Here is a 17,012-nt window from a genome sequence, read left to right as displayed (position 1 = left end):
TTCCAGCAGGGGACTCACAAGAGGCAACCATACATTGAAGTTTCTCTCCCTTTCTCCTTCCCTTCCCCTCTAAAGAGAAATAAATAAAATAAAAAATAAATAAATAAAAACACATATACACATATATGGTTTACTTTCACTGTTAGGTAAATGCTTTTTTTTTTTTAAAAAAAAAAAAAGCGCTAACTTTTTAAGATAAACACCAGATAGCAAAACTTAGTGGTTAACTGGGCTTTAAAAACATTGGTACAATGCCATGGGTTACAGTTCACATTTTATTGCTGAAACAATACTTGCCTTCAAAACACATACAGTTAAATTTGAAAGGTCAAAGGCACAACATAACTGACTGATCTGGGGTCACTTTAACTCAGGCCAGTAAATATAATAAAAGGAATCCTTAAACTCAATGGCTAAAATAAATACAGTAAGCCCTCATTTAACATTGCTGACAAGTCCTGTGACTTTAAGCAAAATGATGTATAACAAAACCAAACGTCCCATAGGCTAGCTAGTTGATATAAACAAGAGTTCAGTTCCTATGGCATCTCATCAACATTATAACCACACAATGTTGAGTAAAATGATGTTAATCGAGGACCAGTTGTAATGAAGTACATTAGTTAAATCAACAATCAGTGTGAAGACAAGAATAAGAAACATTCAGTAAAACTCTGATAGCTTAAAAACTTATGTATACTTCCAATCATATCTGTATTTGAATATAAATTCATTTACAGAATAAAGAGATAGAGAACACTCTATTTACAAAAATGTACAGATAAAAGTCCTCCTTCCTCTCACATTTAAGTATGAGAACTTTTTCCATTACACCTAAAAGAAGAACAACTGCTTAATGAATAGAATCATTTTGGTTTCATTGTGAATTGTCCATACTACTAATCTATGGTTCTAGAGTCATCATGATCTATTTATTCAAAATAAACCATTTTAAAAACACGAGAATGATCAGACAAGTCTTACCAATTAGAAAACTCAAGAGTAGGATTTTACAACTTTTAGACACACTGAAACATTTTTAAATGGTCTACAAAACATTTTTTATAAGGTAAACTGACTATTCTTAGAAAATAGCCTATGGTCCTTTTCTTTCTCTTAACATAAATAATCACTTTCATTCTCCAAGCCCCAGGTCATTCTTGTCATCTATTTAATTTTCCTTAGGACAACTATTTCCTCTCTTTGCTCCTGGTGACTGTCAGATCTTACCTTCTGCCTCGAGCGGAACGGGCAGCTTCATCATGCGCGGCTGCACCGTTTTCTCCTACCTAACTCCCGAAGCAGCTGGCAGTCAATCTGTCTGAAAACTGCCTTACTGAGGGAGAGAGAGTGCGTACTCTGACTTAGAGCTATTCACTGTTTTTACAAGAAGAAAATTTCCCAATAGGAATCAAACCTCAAGGGAAAAAAATCCCAAAGAAAAACAGTCACAACACTTTGAATGGGATCTAATAGTCTGCTTCAGCGAGATTGTTCTCTCAGCTTGTCAGTATGATTCAAACCATGCTTGGGAGGAGAGGAAATTAAAGAAACACATTATTTCCCTTCTTTATCCATTGTTCTACACACTCTCTTTAAAGTTTCTCAAAAGAAAAAAACACAATTCTAGGAGCTTTTTATCCATTTCAAACATGTCTGAAGAACAGGATCCATCACACTTAAAATTCCCCATCTTCACAACGGAGCTATGTTTCATCATATATTCTCTCTTTGAAAATAAATTATTCCACTATTCTGCAACCACCAATGTGTGTACTCTCGTATCTCAGAAGAATGTTCCATGTTACATTACTTTCTTTTCATTTAGAGCTTTTTGCCAGCAGAGGGAGCAAAAAAAAAAAAAAACCACCCAGCCTGTCATTAAATGTTAACTGTGGCCAAAGCACATCTATCTAGCACTCTATAAACCTTTTAAAGACCATTTATGTTTATGGTATCAATAATTTTTTTAAAACTACAGTGTAAATTTCAAGAATTCCAGAAATTAAAAAGCAACATAAGAGAGTATCTTCTCATCTCAGTCACAGATGTTCAATTTGCAAAAGTCTAACATAATCTGTTTAAATTTTTATACTCTATTTGTATTAAAACAAAAAAAAATTGTCATATCCGACTGTCACACAAAGGGCCCCTGATTGAAGGTAAGCAGTTACACTTCCATGAGCGCTAGGACAAGATCTGATCACAACGAATTCTGAGAGAAGCTGAACAATGGAATGAAATGAACAGTAGTTTTCATTAGTCATTTTCTGAATTCATTATAATAATAAATTAGAAATTAAAGAGGGAAATATGAAAATATGTAAAAAATAAAAAAGCTTACCAAAATACTGTAAAATGTTTCAAAGGGCTGCTCCAGCTCCCTTTGTTTCATTTTTTTAGTTGGAATTAAAGGATTAAAAGATATATAGTAAAAGACCTCAAAGAAGTAAATGGCTATGTCAACAACTGAAATTTTGCCATAAGTAAAAAATCTTCACTAATGAAAGATACACACTCACCTAACAGGGCATTTATGGGCAGGCTCAGTTATCCCATGTTCCAATTCCCTAACATAATGACAGATGGTTCTAAAACCACTGTGAGCTAGGTAAAATTATTCTGTAACAAATTTTTAAAAGAAAAATTGCACATCTGTAGCCACAACTCTTCAATAGTACACATGTATATCCACATATACATGCCTCACTGTCCTCCTTTGTAAAATGAGACAGCCCCTGCCTGCCTCCCACACTTGAGAGAGAAAGTACTTCAAGGACCTAGTACAGGGCCTAACGCATGGTAGGGTAGGTGCTTGATAAAGTTGAGTTTTCTGCCCCAAGCTATATAGCTCCAGCTCATGAGAATCAGTTCCCACGTTCAAAAGCAGTGTTATATGAACCTAATCAAAATTATTATTTTTATCTTGTCCAACTCAAGTTTATATAAACTGGCAGGATTATCAAAGGTAAAAGAAAAAAGCAGCTAAACATTGCCCTTCTGGGCTTGCAGAAATCCTACTCAGGGGCCTTTCAAACGCCCTTCCTGAGGTACCCTCCTCTTCGAGTGCCCATCTTTTTGTTCTTCCTAGTGCCATACTGAAACCCACCCTCAAAGTCTCCTTCACAGTTACCCTTTGCACTGAGATACATTAAGAAAACCTTGCCCAATGGTGCACAGCCACTTGGTGGCAGAGACAAAACTCAAACCTGTTTGATTCCGGAGCCTGTGTTTTTAACTATTATGCAATATTGACTTGAATATGAATATTCTCTCAGCACTTTCTCAGGGCATCAAAATCTTAAACTCAGAGACAGGGGGTAAAGTTCAAGTACTGTATCAGAAGTGGATGACAGAGGATCCAGAGGAGCTGATAAAATAGCATGACCTTGACTTCACATATTCCTGTGACCACTTACTGGTTTGTGAAACACAAAAAATCTGAGAAGTCAAAATTAAGATTTTTTTCCCTAGTATAAATCTATTAGCCACCTTTCATTTTAAAAAGATTTTTGGCACTTTCTTCCTACCTTACTATTTGAAACAAGTCTTAGTAACATTTTACTTACCTCTTCCATTTCAAAGGAGTCCTTCTGTTGTACCATTATATTTCTGATGGATGGGATCGTCAGCGTCGCACATGGCTCTTTTTCAGCTGTGGACGTCTGAACAGTTTTCGCCTCACTGCTATTTTCCAGCTCACTGTGGCTGGCCATGTTGAAACTACTACCTAAGTCAGATTCTATAATACCAGATTCCTCACCCAGTTTATCATGACTTTGAGTTTCTTTACTTTGTTCACTTTCAGTTTCTTGGTTAAAATTACTGTCTGCTTCATCAGAAAGTCTGTCGATGTCAGCATTCTCCATAATAGATGCTGAACTAATTGATACTTCTTCTTTAACTGTAGCCAACATGTAAGATGAGTCCTTCTTCTTTACAACTTTTTGAGGCTTTTGATCATTTTTACTGCCACTTTCTTCACTCACTGAAACATTCAGAATCTTTCCTTTTTCCATTGCTGGGGAAGGACTACTACCTTCTCCTTTCTCTGTTTTATCAACACATAAATTTAGTTTTGATAGTGTTCTCATTAAGCGATTTGCAGTGTTACTTCGGGTTAAAGGTGGAGGTGAGTCTGTCTCCTTAGAGGTTACCGAGGACATGCTTCCAATTCTCTGCAGAGGTGTCCCAGAGACTTGGGAATATAAAGAAGAAAATGCATTGGCCACTGTAGTAAGCACTTCGATTTGACGAAAACGGCCTACCAAGGGAAAACAAAGGTGTTAATTTTATATGTTTATATGTAAAACCATTACTATTATTCAGGACTCCAACAACTGCACTTAGATCAAAAAGATTATGAAACCAAAAAACTTTCCCCTTACTGAACACTTAAAGCTTCTCTGCATTTACTGCGGAGATTTTTCACCCTAAGCACTAGAATTTAGCTTTAAAAATCATAAACAAGCACAAAGCATAATAATACCAAATAAAACAGAAAAGGACTAGGAATTGGTCTACAGCTGTGATTCGGTTTTTAGACCTTGGACTCCACCAAGCCTCTTCCAAATGTTCTCCTAATAAAGTACACAGAAGCACACATTTTAATCAGGGAGTAGGGCAGATTTACAGATCTCTTAAACCCAATCCAAGGACTAACCAGAGATCCTATTTTTAAACTTCTGGTCAACTGAGAAAAATAAGCAAAGATATGATATGAATAAACATTACCAAATGAGTCATGGTATTTTAGATTTACAGAGAAAGAACTGGTATCGACTTCATTTAATAGTAACAAGGCTCTTCCCCAACTTCTTTCCTTCTTGAACAAAAGTCATCCCAAGACAGCTATGAGCCTAAGGTTTTACAAGCAACTTCTGCTCTACAAGGGTAGCAAGTGTCACTCTGTAAGGTAACACTTAAGTCAAGGATTTGAGCCCTGGCTCGTGTGGCCCAGCGGACTGGCCTACAAACCAAAGGGTCACCCGTTCCATTCCTAGTCTATGGCGAATGCCTGGGCTGCAGGCCAGGTTCCCAGAAGGGGGCGCGCAAGAGGTAACCATACACTGATGTTTCTTTCCCTCTCTTTCTCCCTCCCTTCCCCTCTCTATAAATAAATAAATAAAATCTTTCAAAAAAGAATTTGGGAGGAGGGGAAGAATAGGTAAATTAGTGATAATAAAATTTTCAAATAAGTAAAATAGCTATTGTGATAATCTCTATCATTAAATCTCTAGTCGTAGTCCTAGAAATTAGTAAGGCTTTACAAAAATAAGACCATCTTGCTGTGGATGCTATAATTCTTAAAGAAATATGCTTAAAGCAATATACATTTAAAAACCTTACTTGTTAAGGCATAATTTGGGTTTTCTACTTCCATCCGTTGCATCTGAGCACTCAAAAATACTTTAATATCTATTCCTCTCGCAAATGATGATGAACTGAAAAATCTGGGCGGAATTTTAGAAGCAATATCTGGTTCATCTCGTCCAAATCCAAGATTATAAAGAATTTCCTCAGGATCTTCCTCATAAAGTTCCAACAATTCTGAAACACTATGAAAAAAAAGGGGGGGGGGGGACAACAAGATGTAAAATAAGTTTATAAATCCACATTACATTATAAATTCATACTCCTGCTGCCCTGTGATAAAATCACTTTCTACAGCTTTAAACCATTATTTCCGTATCTTTCTACACTGTGTACTAAATGTGATAAATAACCCTTTAAAAAAGGTCCATTCTCTCAGGCTTCTCAGTACTGGAAAAAAGAGCTAACCTGTAAGAACGCACTCAATTATTCAGTGTGCCAAAAAAGTAAAAGATTCTCTAGTCATTTCTCACCTTATTTTTGTTGTCATTTTAAAAGATTCCCAATAAAGCAGCTAAAACAATATGAGGAAAGATGGAGAAGAATAGGAATAAAAAGATTAAAGAAGAAATGAAAAGGGGGAAACACATCAGGAAGCTGGTAGAACTTTGGTACCCAGTGACATTCTGTAGAACTTGAACTTTTCTACTGTCTTTGTCTGTCCCAGTAGAGCAATACAGGTAACAACCTGGTCTCAGGAAAGTGAGGGAGGAGCTTACTTTCAACTTTTTCCTAACTACTGCCACTCAGGAAGTAGGAGGAGCAAGGTGGGTATGGGTGACACAAAGGGACCTCCTTACACTAATGCCATCGGGAATTGAACATTTATTATCCATCGTCTCATATCACTGACAACCCACGCTGAGACTCACTGAGAAAAACAGAACTGTCAGAGACAGAACATGAACAGAAGAAAATGTCCACGTTTCAGATAAAATGCTCGAGTTCTAATGTGATAATTTGAATAACTGGTTCAGAGGCACTTGTATCTGCTATTTTGATACATACCTGCTATTTTGATACATCAAAATAGATATTTTGATATGTATTTTGATACATAAATACACATATATGTGTATATACATATACATATATACATACACATATATGTATATACATATATACATATATGCATCAGACTATATACATATATGACATATATTATCAAAATATATACACATATGCATGTATATTATATATATATATATTAAAGAGGTTTGGTTTAGTATGAAGGACAAAATCTATGCTTAAATATCAAGCTTTAAATTAGAAAAGTTTAGTTTGATTTTTATGTCAGAGTAACTCAAGACCCTCTCCGAATGAAGAATTTGGGAAGCAGAAGTCACTCCACTACAGAGTTCCTCTTTCTAGTTGTTGACAGGGCTCAAGATACTTATGATGAGTTCCAATAGCACTATGAACATATTTGATGCTTTCTATTTAGTATTAATGTTTTAAAAAGCAGCAGCAGCTCCTGTCAATCATGCTGAACCAAGAAACGCTTGGGATTCCATACTACTAAGCCAAATCCAAGTCTGAAAGTTGCGAGAGTAGGTTATCTATAACACACTCACAGCATGATTTCATAGTGAGTTACCTTGAGACTGTCCCACTACTTTTCCCAGAGCCAGTGGAATTCATACTTCTTCCTTTCTGATGGAACTGTAGTCTTCTCTCTTTGGCCAAGATATCACCACTGTAAACAAAATTAGGCTATATAAAACCTATTTTCCTAGACGTCCTTCATTTTTGAAAAGGAAGAAAACAAACACAGTTACATACCCGTTTTCAATTTGAGCATCAGTGTCATGAAGTTGGTTGGCTGCAAGTAAAAAGAATAAATTTCCAATACAGTTGTTAGTAGGACAGTAACTACTATGATACAATCATCAAGAAAGCAAATTAGCCACAATACACTGTTAAATGCCTAATATGCCAAACTCTGGTCTTTACTCATTAAATCTGCATAATTAAAAGCAATATACAGATTGATAAGAACCACTAGCTTTTGGAAGGTGTTTTTGTGAGTTAGCAATGTAAAACTACTCCCATTGAATGTTTAAATAAAAAGATACATAGATTATCAAACTTCTTTAACAGTTTAGAAGTAAGTGGTAAGAAGGTATACACCACATGTGGTACGTGTAATTATTCAATGTCAAAACTGTTAATAAAGAATATCTTAATAGCAGAAACATGGTTCAGCATTATTTAAGTGTGACAATAGCATGTATCAATTCCTTATGTAATTTTTTTTTAACGCTGGACATTCACGCCAGTTACAAACACTTTTTAATGCACTCATTTGAAAAAATTTCTACTGTTTTCAAAGTAAGTTTTCTTTTAAAAATTGCCTTTCAAATTTATCCCAGACTCACAAGTTCTAAACAGATAAACATCATTAATGTTAAGTTTAGAGTAAGTTAAGTTTACTTCATTTAACCTTTTTTTAAGACACGCATAAAGAATGAAATCAATTTAAAACGTCTATTTTAGCACATCAGATTTTATTTCTGATCTGTGAAAAACTACAATGATTTCTTGTCTTTTTGTACATCAACCAGAGAGATCCCTAACAAAGAGCAACCCAATAAATATTTACTGAATGAATAAAAATAATGTTGAAATAATTTTCAGTAAAACAAAGTTGTAACTCCACTCTTCTCTGGGACACCCTTTTATGGTCTGGTTTCCTATAAATACAACCATTCAATATGGACAAGTAGGCAGAGCAAAGAGGATTTTAGGACAGTGAAAATATGCTATGTGACATTCCAGTGATGGCTACACATTTGTCCAAACCCATGGAAAAATGCACAAGAATAAATCCTAGTGCAACTACACCCTTTGGGTAATTACGGTGCTTCATTGCAGGTTCATCAACCATAACACACATACCCCTGTGGGGCGGGATGTTGATAATGGGGGGGGCTATATACAAGGGGACAGGAAGTGCATGGGAAACCTCTGTGACTTCTATTCAATTTTTTTGGTGAATCTAAAATTGCTCTAAAAAATTAAGTCTTAAAAAAATAATTCCATATTGCAAAGAAACGACGAAGACAAATGTCAACGTGTTCTTTACGGTAACACTGAAATGCATTTAAAATGAGTTGACAACATGTTCAACTGCACCGACTGGGAAGCAAAGAGCTAAAGCCGCTCACAAATAGTTTACTCCTTGAAAAGCATATTAATAGTGATCATAAAAACTACTATATTCGAGACATTTCAATATTTATTGGAAGGTTCTCAATAATCATACAGATTGATTTACAAACAGCAGAGCATCAAGGATATTAAAATATCCTTAAAGTACCAGTAAAATAACAAAATAATAAACTCTTAGTTTTATGTAGAAAGCTTTATCATAAACCCACAGGAAAAGATTATATAATCTGTGAAAACTTACAAATAAGCTTCCATTTAGTTTTCTCATGTATAAATATTTAAGTTTCCTTCCTTCTGTGAGATGATTCTTCCCTCAGTGATATCACCACTGTTGTCCTTTAAGCAGTTAAGTCCAAGGAAGACACACGGACATTTCACATGGTCTTTCAGAGCCTCTCCTGTGTGTATCCTATAGGGACTGACTGGATTATTAACATATAAAAGGTTCTATAAAATCTGCCTGAGCCATTTTCAAGCCCTTTACATTTAGTTATGAGGATCTTAAAACCTGAAAGCAATCAACTTTCTTTCTTTCTGTTTTAATTGTACAACTATATAAAAATATAGTTCTCTTCAAACATACCTTCAGCTCCCAGTGACAAATCATCTTCAAAACTTCCTCCATTTCTCACAAGCACACCTGAAAGAAACATCAGAAAGTTCATCCTGGTGTTCATTCTTCCTCATCCCTATGTAAAATCATTGTCTTAGTAAACCAAACTCACCAAACAAAATATAAGACACAGTAGAGTGTTTCAGGCCTGAATGCCCTCAGAAATTATTCTGATTATACAACTTCAAGAAGCAAGTATGAACTTCATCATAAAGACACCATGATTTGCAGCCAGGTGAAGTTCTTAGAAGCTGATCTAATAGGGCATTTAATACTTAAGCCTCTGAAGATGTTCAAATAGATGACATCTTACCCAAGAATTTCATGGAAAACCAGATCCTGGAGCAATCATTCCTTTCACGCCACTTATATTATTAAGTCAGGAGCTCTAGCCAGGTTTTCCTGATACAGTTGTAAGTGTTTCTCATATGCCACCACCTGCACATTCTCGTTGTACTTTGTAGAATTCTGTCTTCTGCAGCTGGTAAATTTCAGGTGTGGCAATGTCATTAAGGTAAGCAAAGAAATACACAGCACTAAGGCTGATCTAGCAGCTTACTCAATATATATCTTCCTTATGGTCTCATATCATATTTCTATATTTAATTAGCCTTTATAATACCTTAACCTGGACAATAAAAATATAAATTTCACATTGTGCAAAGGTTTGGTAACTTGCTTACTTAAACTCACCATTGTTTTAAAGTTTATTGACACGATTTCTCCCTTTTGGTTTCTATCGCAGAAGAAGATATTTTAAACACAAACATTGCTTTTATGATTCACATACATACACACTTTCACTCAAAGAACAAATGAAGCAGGACACTGATAAACAACAATTTGGAAAGGCAACTTTTCCTTACCCTTGAGTGTACTGCTGCTCTGCTCATCCAGTGAGGCTCCCAACGGGGTACTGAAACCACATAAACACATACACCTCAGTCTTGAAAAGCTGTCTGGAGAGCTGTTGCTGCACAGCCTGACACTTAAAAGGTTATAGCAAAGCAAACTTCTAATCACAGTGTTCCTCTCCTCCCAAACACACAAGGAATGCAAGTGCATTACATAAGTAATATGCTACTAACTAAGCAAATACCTATGTCAAGTCAGTTTACCAGGAATGATTTAATCACACATCTGATCTGCCAGCAATTAAGAGCAAGAATGACAATTACAAATGATACAAACTGGCAGTTTCTTTACAAGAACACAAAAAGAGGGGGACAACAGGAATTAAAAAATGTCTACTTCCCTCAGTCCTCTCCCTAGAAACAGAAAAACAGAATTAAAAAAGGGCAAATCTTTATCTCAAAAAATTAAGATGTCAGACTCTAGTTAGAACTAAGGCTCAACAGTTTTCTTAAATCTGATCTGTTCCATCTGTCACTTGCATTTTCAAGCACCACTGGGCAACTCCCTTACCCCAACTGCTTTTTTAAATATATATAAATGGAGAAGTTAGAGATTTCTTTTCTTTTTTTAAGTTAAAAAGTATATATATATATATATATATATATATATATATATATATATTCTTCATTTAACTCTGAAAAGGAAATTACTAAAAAGTGGGCTTGAAAATCAATCTTAAGAACTAGCCATCATTAAAATCCTTTTCACATTCTTGTAGTTCACAGATAACTGTGGAATTTCTTTTGTAATGCAGAAATGATTTTCACTTCTCTCTCAAAACTGTGTTAAAGAAACAGATTATTTTGAAAGGTCTACTTGCATAACAATTTATACCTGTTAAAAATCCCATCAGACATAGGATCAACATAAAAATATCAGTTTCCAAATTAAATGTTATTGAAATGCCAATTAAACATTGACTTTCTGCAAATATACAAGCAATGGCAGTTCTTTGAAAATCAGTCCTTCTTTAGTAAAATTAATAACTTTTATGATTCTTTTAATAAAAGAATCTTTTCATAAAAGAACATTTTAATAAAAGAATCATAAACTACCATAAAGTTATTAATGAAACAACTGAGCTAAGTTTTTGCATATGTTTTAATAAAACTCTAATTTATGCCATCAAAAAAGTCATTCTCCAGGGCTACTTTCTCAGGACAAAACACTGTATCATTCCTTGTGCAGATGTATCCAGCGGTTTGTGCACTGACACAAAGCGGCAAACAAGCAGAATAGCACTGGCATTCTCCTTCTGACACAAGTATCTCACTCTTATAACTGCTCTCTTTCAAATTCTATCAAAAACTCTGTCCCTTCTTAGATGCTAATTCAAGCAAATTGTTTCCACTTAGCAAAAAAAAAAAAATGGTTATAAAAATAAAGATTCCCTTTAAGGAAAGACAGCATGGTATCTTTACTCAGGATATGGACAGCAATAATAAAACAAAGAACTAATCCAGGCAAAATGCTGTCTTCAGACCATTTGTATCTAATGTACAAAATAGATAGATGCTCAGCTCTGGGAAGGATTTTAAATTGTTACAGAAAAGAGATTACAGTTGCATATATCCCAGAAGTCAAATCTGTGATAATAAAGCCAACATTAAAAAACTTGCTTAGCTTTCCCAGGTACAAATGAATGCCACCTTTGTACAGAACAGGTGCAACTATAAAGAACAAAAAGGAAACCTTTGAGAAAAGGGAGCAGCAAACTATCAAATCTGCCTACATAAATTGAGATTAGCAATAAACTTCTAGAATTTTCAAACATGGTATGTCCTGGTAAATACTAGCATTGGCCCAATGCATTTATCTTAAAAGATACACTTATTTACCACATACTTGAGACAATCAAGGAGATCTGCCTGATATCTGATATGATCTCTTATACATTCTTAACTCCTTTACATTATAAACATAATGTGATTCCTCCCTTGCTCTTAAACATTTTTGTGCATCTTTATACAGAGAAGGTCAATATATTTCATCATATCTCAGAGGGTTTATGACACCCCAATAAAGGTTAAGGAGTTCTGTAATAAAGTGTTCAGGAAGGCTCCAGGCAATTCATCAAAACAGGACATCAATAGAGTAGTGGCCAATACTTTATTTATCTTGGGGATAGAAAAATAAACTGGTACATATGAGAATCACTTTTCCCTCCCTGTTAAACTCTGGTACTTGAACAAAAGATGAAGAAAAGCTCAAAATGACACGGCCAAAAATACGTGCAAAAGCAAACATCTTAAACGAAGTTAAACCGCAACATTCTTCGCATGAGATTTTTAAGCAGCAAATAAATTGGAAAAAATAAAATGTGTAACAAACACATTTCATTGTGGCAAGATTTACTTGCAATATGATTCAGCTCCTCTACCTTATCAAACATGTTTGTACCAGTTCCCAAAGTATGTAATTAAACAGATTTATGCTGTCTGAATGCCTTCAAAACTCTATTTCCTTGCCGCGAATTCCAGCGCCATCTGACAAATGTATTTTCAAGAAGTAAGTTACAAGAACAAAGTTAGTTTTAACAGCTCTCCAAACAGAATTAAGGCACACAAAAAAAACTAAAACCCAGTTAGTGTACTGTAGTTAAGTAAACTCATCTAAAACACAGACGAAAGGGAAATGATTGGAAGCCAGATGTACAGATGTCAAAACAAAAGCAAAATGAAATATTGTATGAAATGTGAAAAACCCTTTCGAAAGCAAGGCAAGCAGAACAGCATACCGTGATTATCTGTTTTAGGTATGCGATCTCTCATGCAAACTAACATCGTGCACCGGAGCTCAAGTCCCAACAACTGTAAAGGTAACCCGGTCACCAAACAATCGGCAGTCACAGTACTTCCATTTCTAACCACTTAAAGAAGGAAGCTATTGCCAGGCTCACGGTCCGGTCCGGTTTACAGCTTACAACGGCCATACGACCCACGCGGACCGCGGCCCCAGTCACTGGGCTCGGGCGTCCAAACTAAGCGGGTCTCCCTCCGAGACGCGAGCGGCGCCACCGAGGACTCACCGGCAGTCTTTGAGCCATATCGCGATCTTCTCGTTGGGCACGTTTCCTGCGGGGCAGAGGGAAGGGGCAGGTCGTTACCGACACCAGGAGAACTCCAACACTGGAGTAAACCTGGACACTTCCATGGAGGAAAATCTACCGAGGGCAAAACGCAGCCTAGGCAACGTGTCTTAGGGTCCGTATGAAGAGAAGCGGGACGGCACCCGGGCGTCTGCGTCGACGCCGTGGACTCCTTGCCAAGCGCGCGTGTTTAAAGGTCGGAAGCGTCTCCTCTCCTCTCGGCCGGGAGGATCTTCCGCCACTGTCCCGAGGCGCCCAAAGGCGCACGAGACTTCCCCCAGCCCGCCAGCCCGCATTTCCCCGAGTCCCCCACCCGCCGCAGCCCGCGGGGGCGCACCGACCTCTCGCCGGGGCCGCCGGCAGCTTCGCGTCCGGGAGTTCCTCCTCGTCGTCCTCGTCCTCGTCCTGCGTCGTCGCTTCTGTGGACAGGTCCTCAGTCTCCGACGCCTGCCAGGACCCGCGGCACTTGGCCCAGGCCTTCCTCCTGCGACTCGCCACTTGCCACTCCAGTTCCTCCTCCGCCTCTGCCGACGCCATCAGGGGTCGGTCCATGGCCGCACCAGCGGCTCCGCTGCCCCAGCCACCCGAGCCTGCGAGAGACCAGGCGGTGGCGGAGACCCCCGCCCCTCCTGTCAGCGCCCCGCCGGGCTGGGGGCCCGGGGCAGCGGGCGCCGGAGGTGGAGGAGAAGAAGGAGGAGGAGGAGGAGGGGACGGGAGGGAGGGAGGGAAGGAAGGGGAGGGAGGAGGCGGAGGGCCGGCGCTTCACATGAAGCCGGCTGGGCGCGGGAGCGCTAGTGGCCCGAACAGGCGCCGCTGGGAGCCAAGCGCCCGCCAGCCGAGGCTCCCTGGTCCCCGCCTCCCGCCCCCCGCCCGACGCGCCTGGGGCCGGGCCTGCGGCCTCGCGTCGGCGCGCCCCTCCCTTGGCGGCGTCCCACGCCCCCTTCCGGCTGGGGGTGCGCGGGGCGGGGCGCGGAGGGCGCGTCGGGCGCCGAGTGCTGGAGCCCGCCGCCCTGGGGAGTGGGCGAGGTTTGTTTGCTAGTTTGTTAGTTTGGTTTCTTCCTTGAAAGTTCTGTACTCCAAAGCAAAATGTGGAAAGGCCAGGTCTCCCTAAAGGGGCTTTTCACCGCGTCAAAACAAGTGTCTGTTCGCTGGATATTATTCGAGGAGTCCAAAGAATTGCGTTCAAGGAATTGTGGAAAAAGGTGGAAGAAAAGTGCGCCCTCGTCGTCCTTGTCTTTTCAAAATGTCAAAACTGGGAAAGACCATGCTACATTCGTGCTAAAGAAAGTTATTTATATGGTTGTGTTATGTATTCAAATGAGTTGAGAAAAAATTTAATCTGGAAATTCCACGTTGAAGTTTCACATGGAGAGGTGAAGAAAAATAGAGCAAGGAGTAATAGCTGGGAAAATGTACTTGGATTTTGAAGCAACAAGATGCTGCGAGAAACCAATGCCTCGAGGTTCAGAACTGTTTTTCAAATGAGCTTGAGTATTCCCTTTGGTTATTTTTTAAACTCTCAGCAGGAAGACTATAAAATCCTCTTCAAAATCAGACGGGAACTGCTATTTACCATAGCTATAAAATTATATCCAAAACCCAGACTAACTTTACAGAACCATCTTAATGTCATTCTGGGCCTTATGTATTCTAGGAATTACGAAGGGAGCCAGATCAATGTTACTTTCTTCTTATGGTTTAAAATTTTACCATTACTCTTGAGTTTTCAAGATTTTTCAGCCTTCAAGAGTCCTTTGGCAAAAGCAGCTAGCAGATTAATGGCCATTCAAAATAGGCCAAAGTCTAGCTGCCTGTGGAAAGGTGAAAGAGTGAGGGAAGAGGCACTCAAAGGTTCTGGTCAAAAGCCACAGAGAACGAAGTGTATTGCCAGTTTCATTCAGGACCCTGGTGGGACCCACCCTACCCAGATGCTGCTCCCATCTTCAATTCCATCATTGCCACTGGCTGTCGCTGACTATGTATTCTCAATTCTCAGTTCATTTCTGTTCTATACCTTCATGATCTTCAAGATCCCACCAAACCAGCACATTTCCATCACTACCCTGTTCCACCACTCTCAGTCACGTCTCTCCCACGATGTCCTGATATGCAACTGAATGTCTATATCATTTATTTGGGGACTGAATTGTGCAGTAAATAATATGACTAGCCTCTGAGGGCATGTTTGACTTCCCAGCCAAATTGTAATCTGAGAGACTAAAGAGCATTTCTCGGTATTCTTCCTGCACCCTTTGTGTGTTTAGTACAGTCACAATCCCACAAGAAATGATGAGTTCTTCTACAGTAAATTTTCTATTCTTTATGTTCTTCAGAAGGGATAATAAAATGGGTGAAATGTTTACTTCATGTTGTTTCTCTAAGACCTATTATCTTTTATTTAGTTTTGTTATTTTTTAAATACACTTTTAGACAAAGAATTCTTGAAAAAAGCAATAATGAACCATATTTTATATTTAAAAATGAAATCACTTAAGTCAAATAATAAAAGAAAAAAATTCCAGTAGGTAAGAGCAATTATTGAATTTCCAGTAGCACAATCATATGTTTTCTTCTACGTAGTAATTTTTAATGAAATATGTTAAGCACAGAAATAATAGAGAAGAAAATTCTTGAAAGAGCAAGTTATTTTAAGAAGTAGGAGGTTAAAACTGTATTCTCAACTTTGAGATTTTAAAAAATGTCCAAGGGGTTTCATTTATTTGAGAGTAAATGCCATACCAGAGTCTAGCTGTTCACTCCTTCAAGGATTGTTTTTCCAAACAAGTACTGAGTTATAGACCAACTGCAAATCCACACTGCAGAAGCTTTGCATAAGAATAATGTCTAGGTCACTGATGCTCACACGATGGAGAAAGAAACACATGTACGGTACATGTGGTTAGTTCCATCCAGCATGCTATAGCGGGACAGCAGGGTCTTGGTGTCAGACTCAGCATGTCAGACTTGGGTGTTTGAAATCTGTTTCGGTCTCTCTAGTGGTATGGCCTAGGGCAAGACAGCTAATGTCATCACATTCCTCATCTGTGACACACCTTCCCAAGGTGATGTGAGTCACAGGGAATAAAGTAGGTGCTCAGTACAGCTATTGGAATGATTACATTGCAGAAGGCAAAAATCAGTTTCATAGGGGAAAATTATTCTTATACTAGTAAGTGGCATATATCTTCATACTTATGCAGCTGAATTTTTCAAATGCCGTAAATTCAGGTTAGGACCGAAAATATACTCAGGTTAAATTAGGTAGTTTTAAATGGGAAAGCTTATATCGAAACTGAAACATTATGCTCAGTTCAATTACATGAGTTATTTTTTGCTTTTCCAGATTTTAACACATAATTCAAAATTACAAAACAAGATTTACTATTAGGTAGTTAGAGGATTTTGGTTCTAGATAGGGTATTATTTCTTTAATAATATTTACGGAATCAAAATTTTATTTTGTGCATGGAAATCTTAATAAATTCAGAATGTGACCAGAAAGTGGTAGCAATGCAATTTACCAAATTTTCACCATTTATTAAGACAAAGGGGAGCTGGGAGGTGTACAAAAGTAGAATGCAGATCAAACAAGCAGAGCAGCATTTTATATTTCAATAGGATTACCTGTAGAGGAAAATCCCATGTCAAATAAGTTCGGATAACACTACATGTTATAGCCTCATCTCTCCCTACCTCAACCCAGTCAAGCTAATGTCAAAGACTTCAGAAGTCCTCCAGATTTACTTTAAAGAAAAAAAAAGATTTAACTTTTCTAATTCACTATTTCCGAAATGCATTTCAACATGAAATCTTTTGGGTCTCTCAATATACCTCTTATCATTTCCAAGGATA

The 17,012-nt window shown here is 37.9% G+C and overlaps 1 protein-coding gene across 1 annotated transcript in view; it reads right to left on the bottom strand.

The window, feature by feature from the left end:
- Positions 1-13,991, bottom strand: part of ITPRID2 (ITPR interacting domain containing 2) — a 37,134-nt gene extending 23,143 nt beyond the window's left edge. The window contains exons 1-8 of the mRNA XM_037130027.2: positions 13,502-13,991; positions 13,101-13,146; positions 10,024-10,073; positions 9,128-9,184; positions 7,156-7,195; positions 6,971-7,069; positions 5,350-5,558; positions 3,570-4,264 (exon numbers count right to left, since the gene is read on the bottom strand). Coding sequence (XP_036985922.2) covers positions 3,570-4,264; positions 5,350-5,558; positions 6,971-7,069; positions 7,156-7,195; positions 9,128-9,184; positions 10,024-10,073; positions 13,101-13,146; positions 13,502-13,712 — 1,407 coding nt within the window. The 5' untranslated portion in view covers positions 13,713-13,991. The remainder of the gene's footprint in view (positions 1-3,569; positions 4,265-5,349; positions 5,559-6,970; positions 7,070-7,155; positions 7,196-9,127; positions 9,185-10,023; positions 10,074-13,100; positions 13,147-13,501) is intronic.
- Between the last annotated feature and the right edge of the window lie 3,021 nt (positions 13,992-17,012).

Source organism: Artibeus jamaicensis, unplaced genomic scaffold (genome assembly GCF_021234435.1).
Source record: "Artibeus jamaicensis isolate MK-2021 breed Jamaican fruit bat unplaced genomic scaffold, CSHL_Jam_final contig_391, whole genome shotgun sequence".
Taxonomy (NCBI): domain Eukaryota; kingdom Metazoa; phylum Chordata; class Mammalia; order Chiroptera; family Phyllostomidae; genus Artibeus; species Artibeus jamaicensis.
This window is presented reverse-complemented; position numbering and strand designations above follow the sequence as displayed.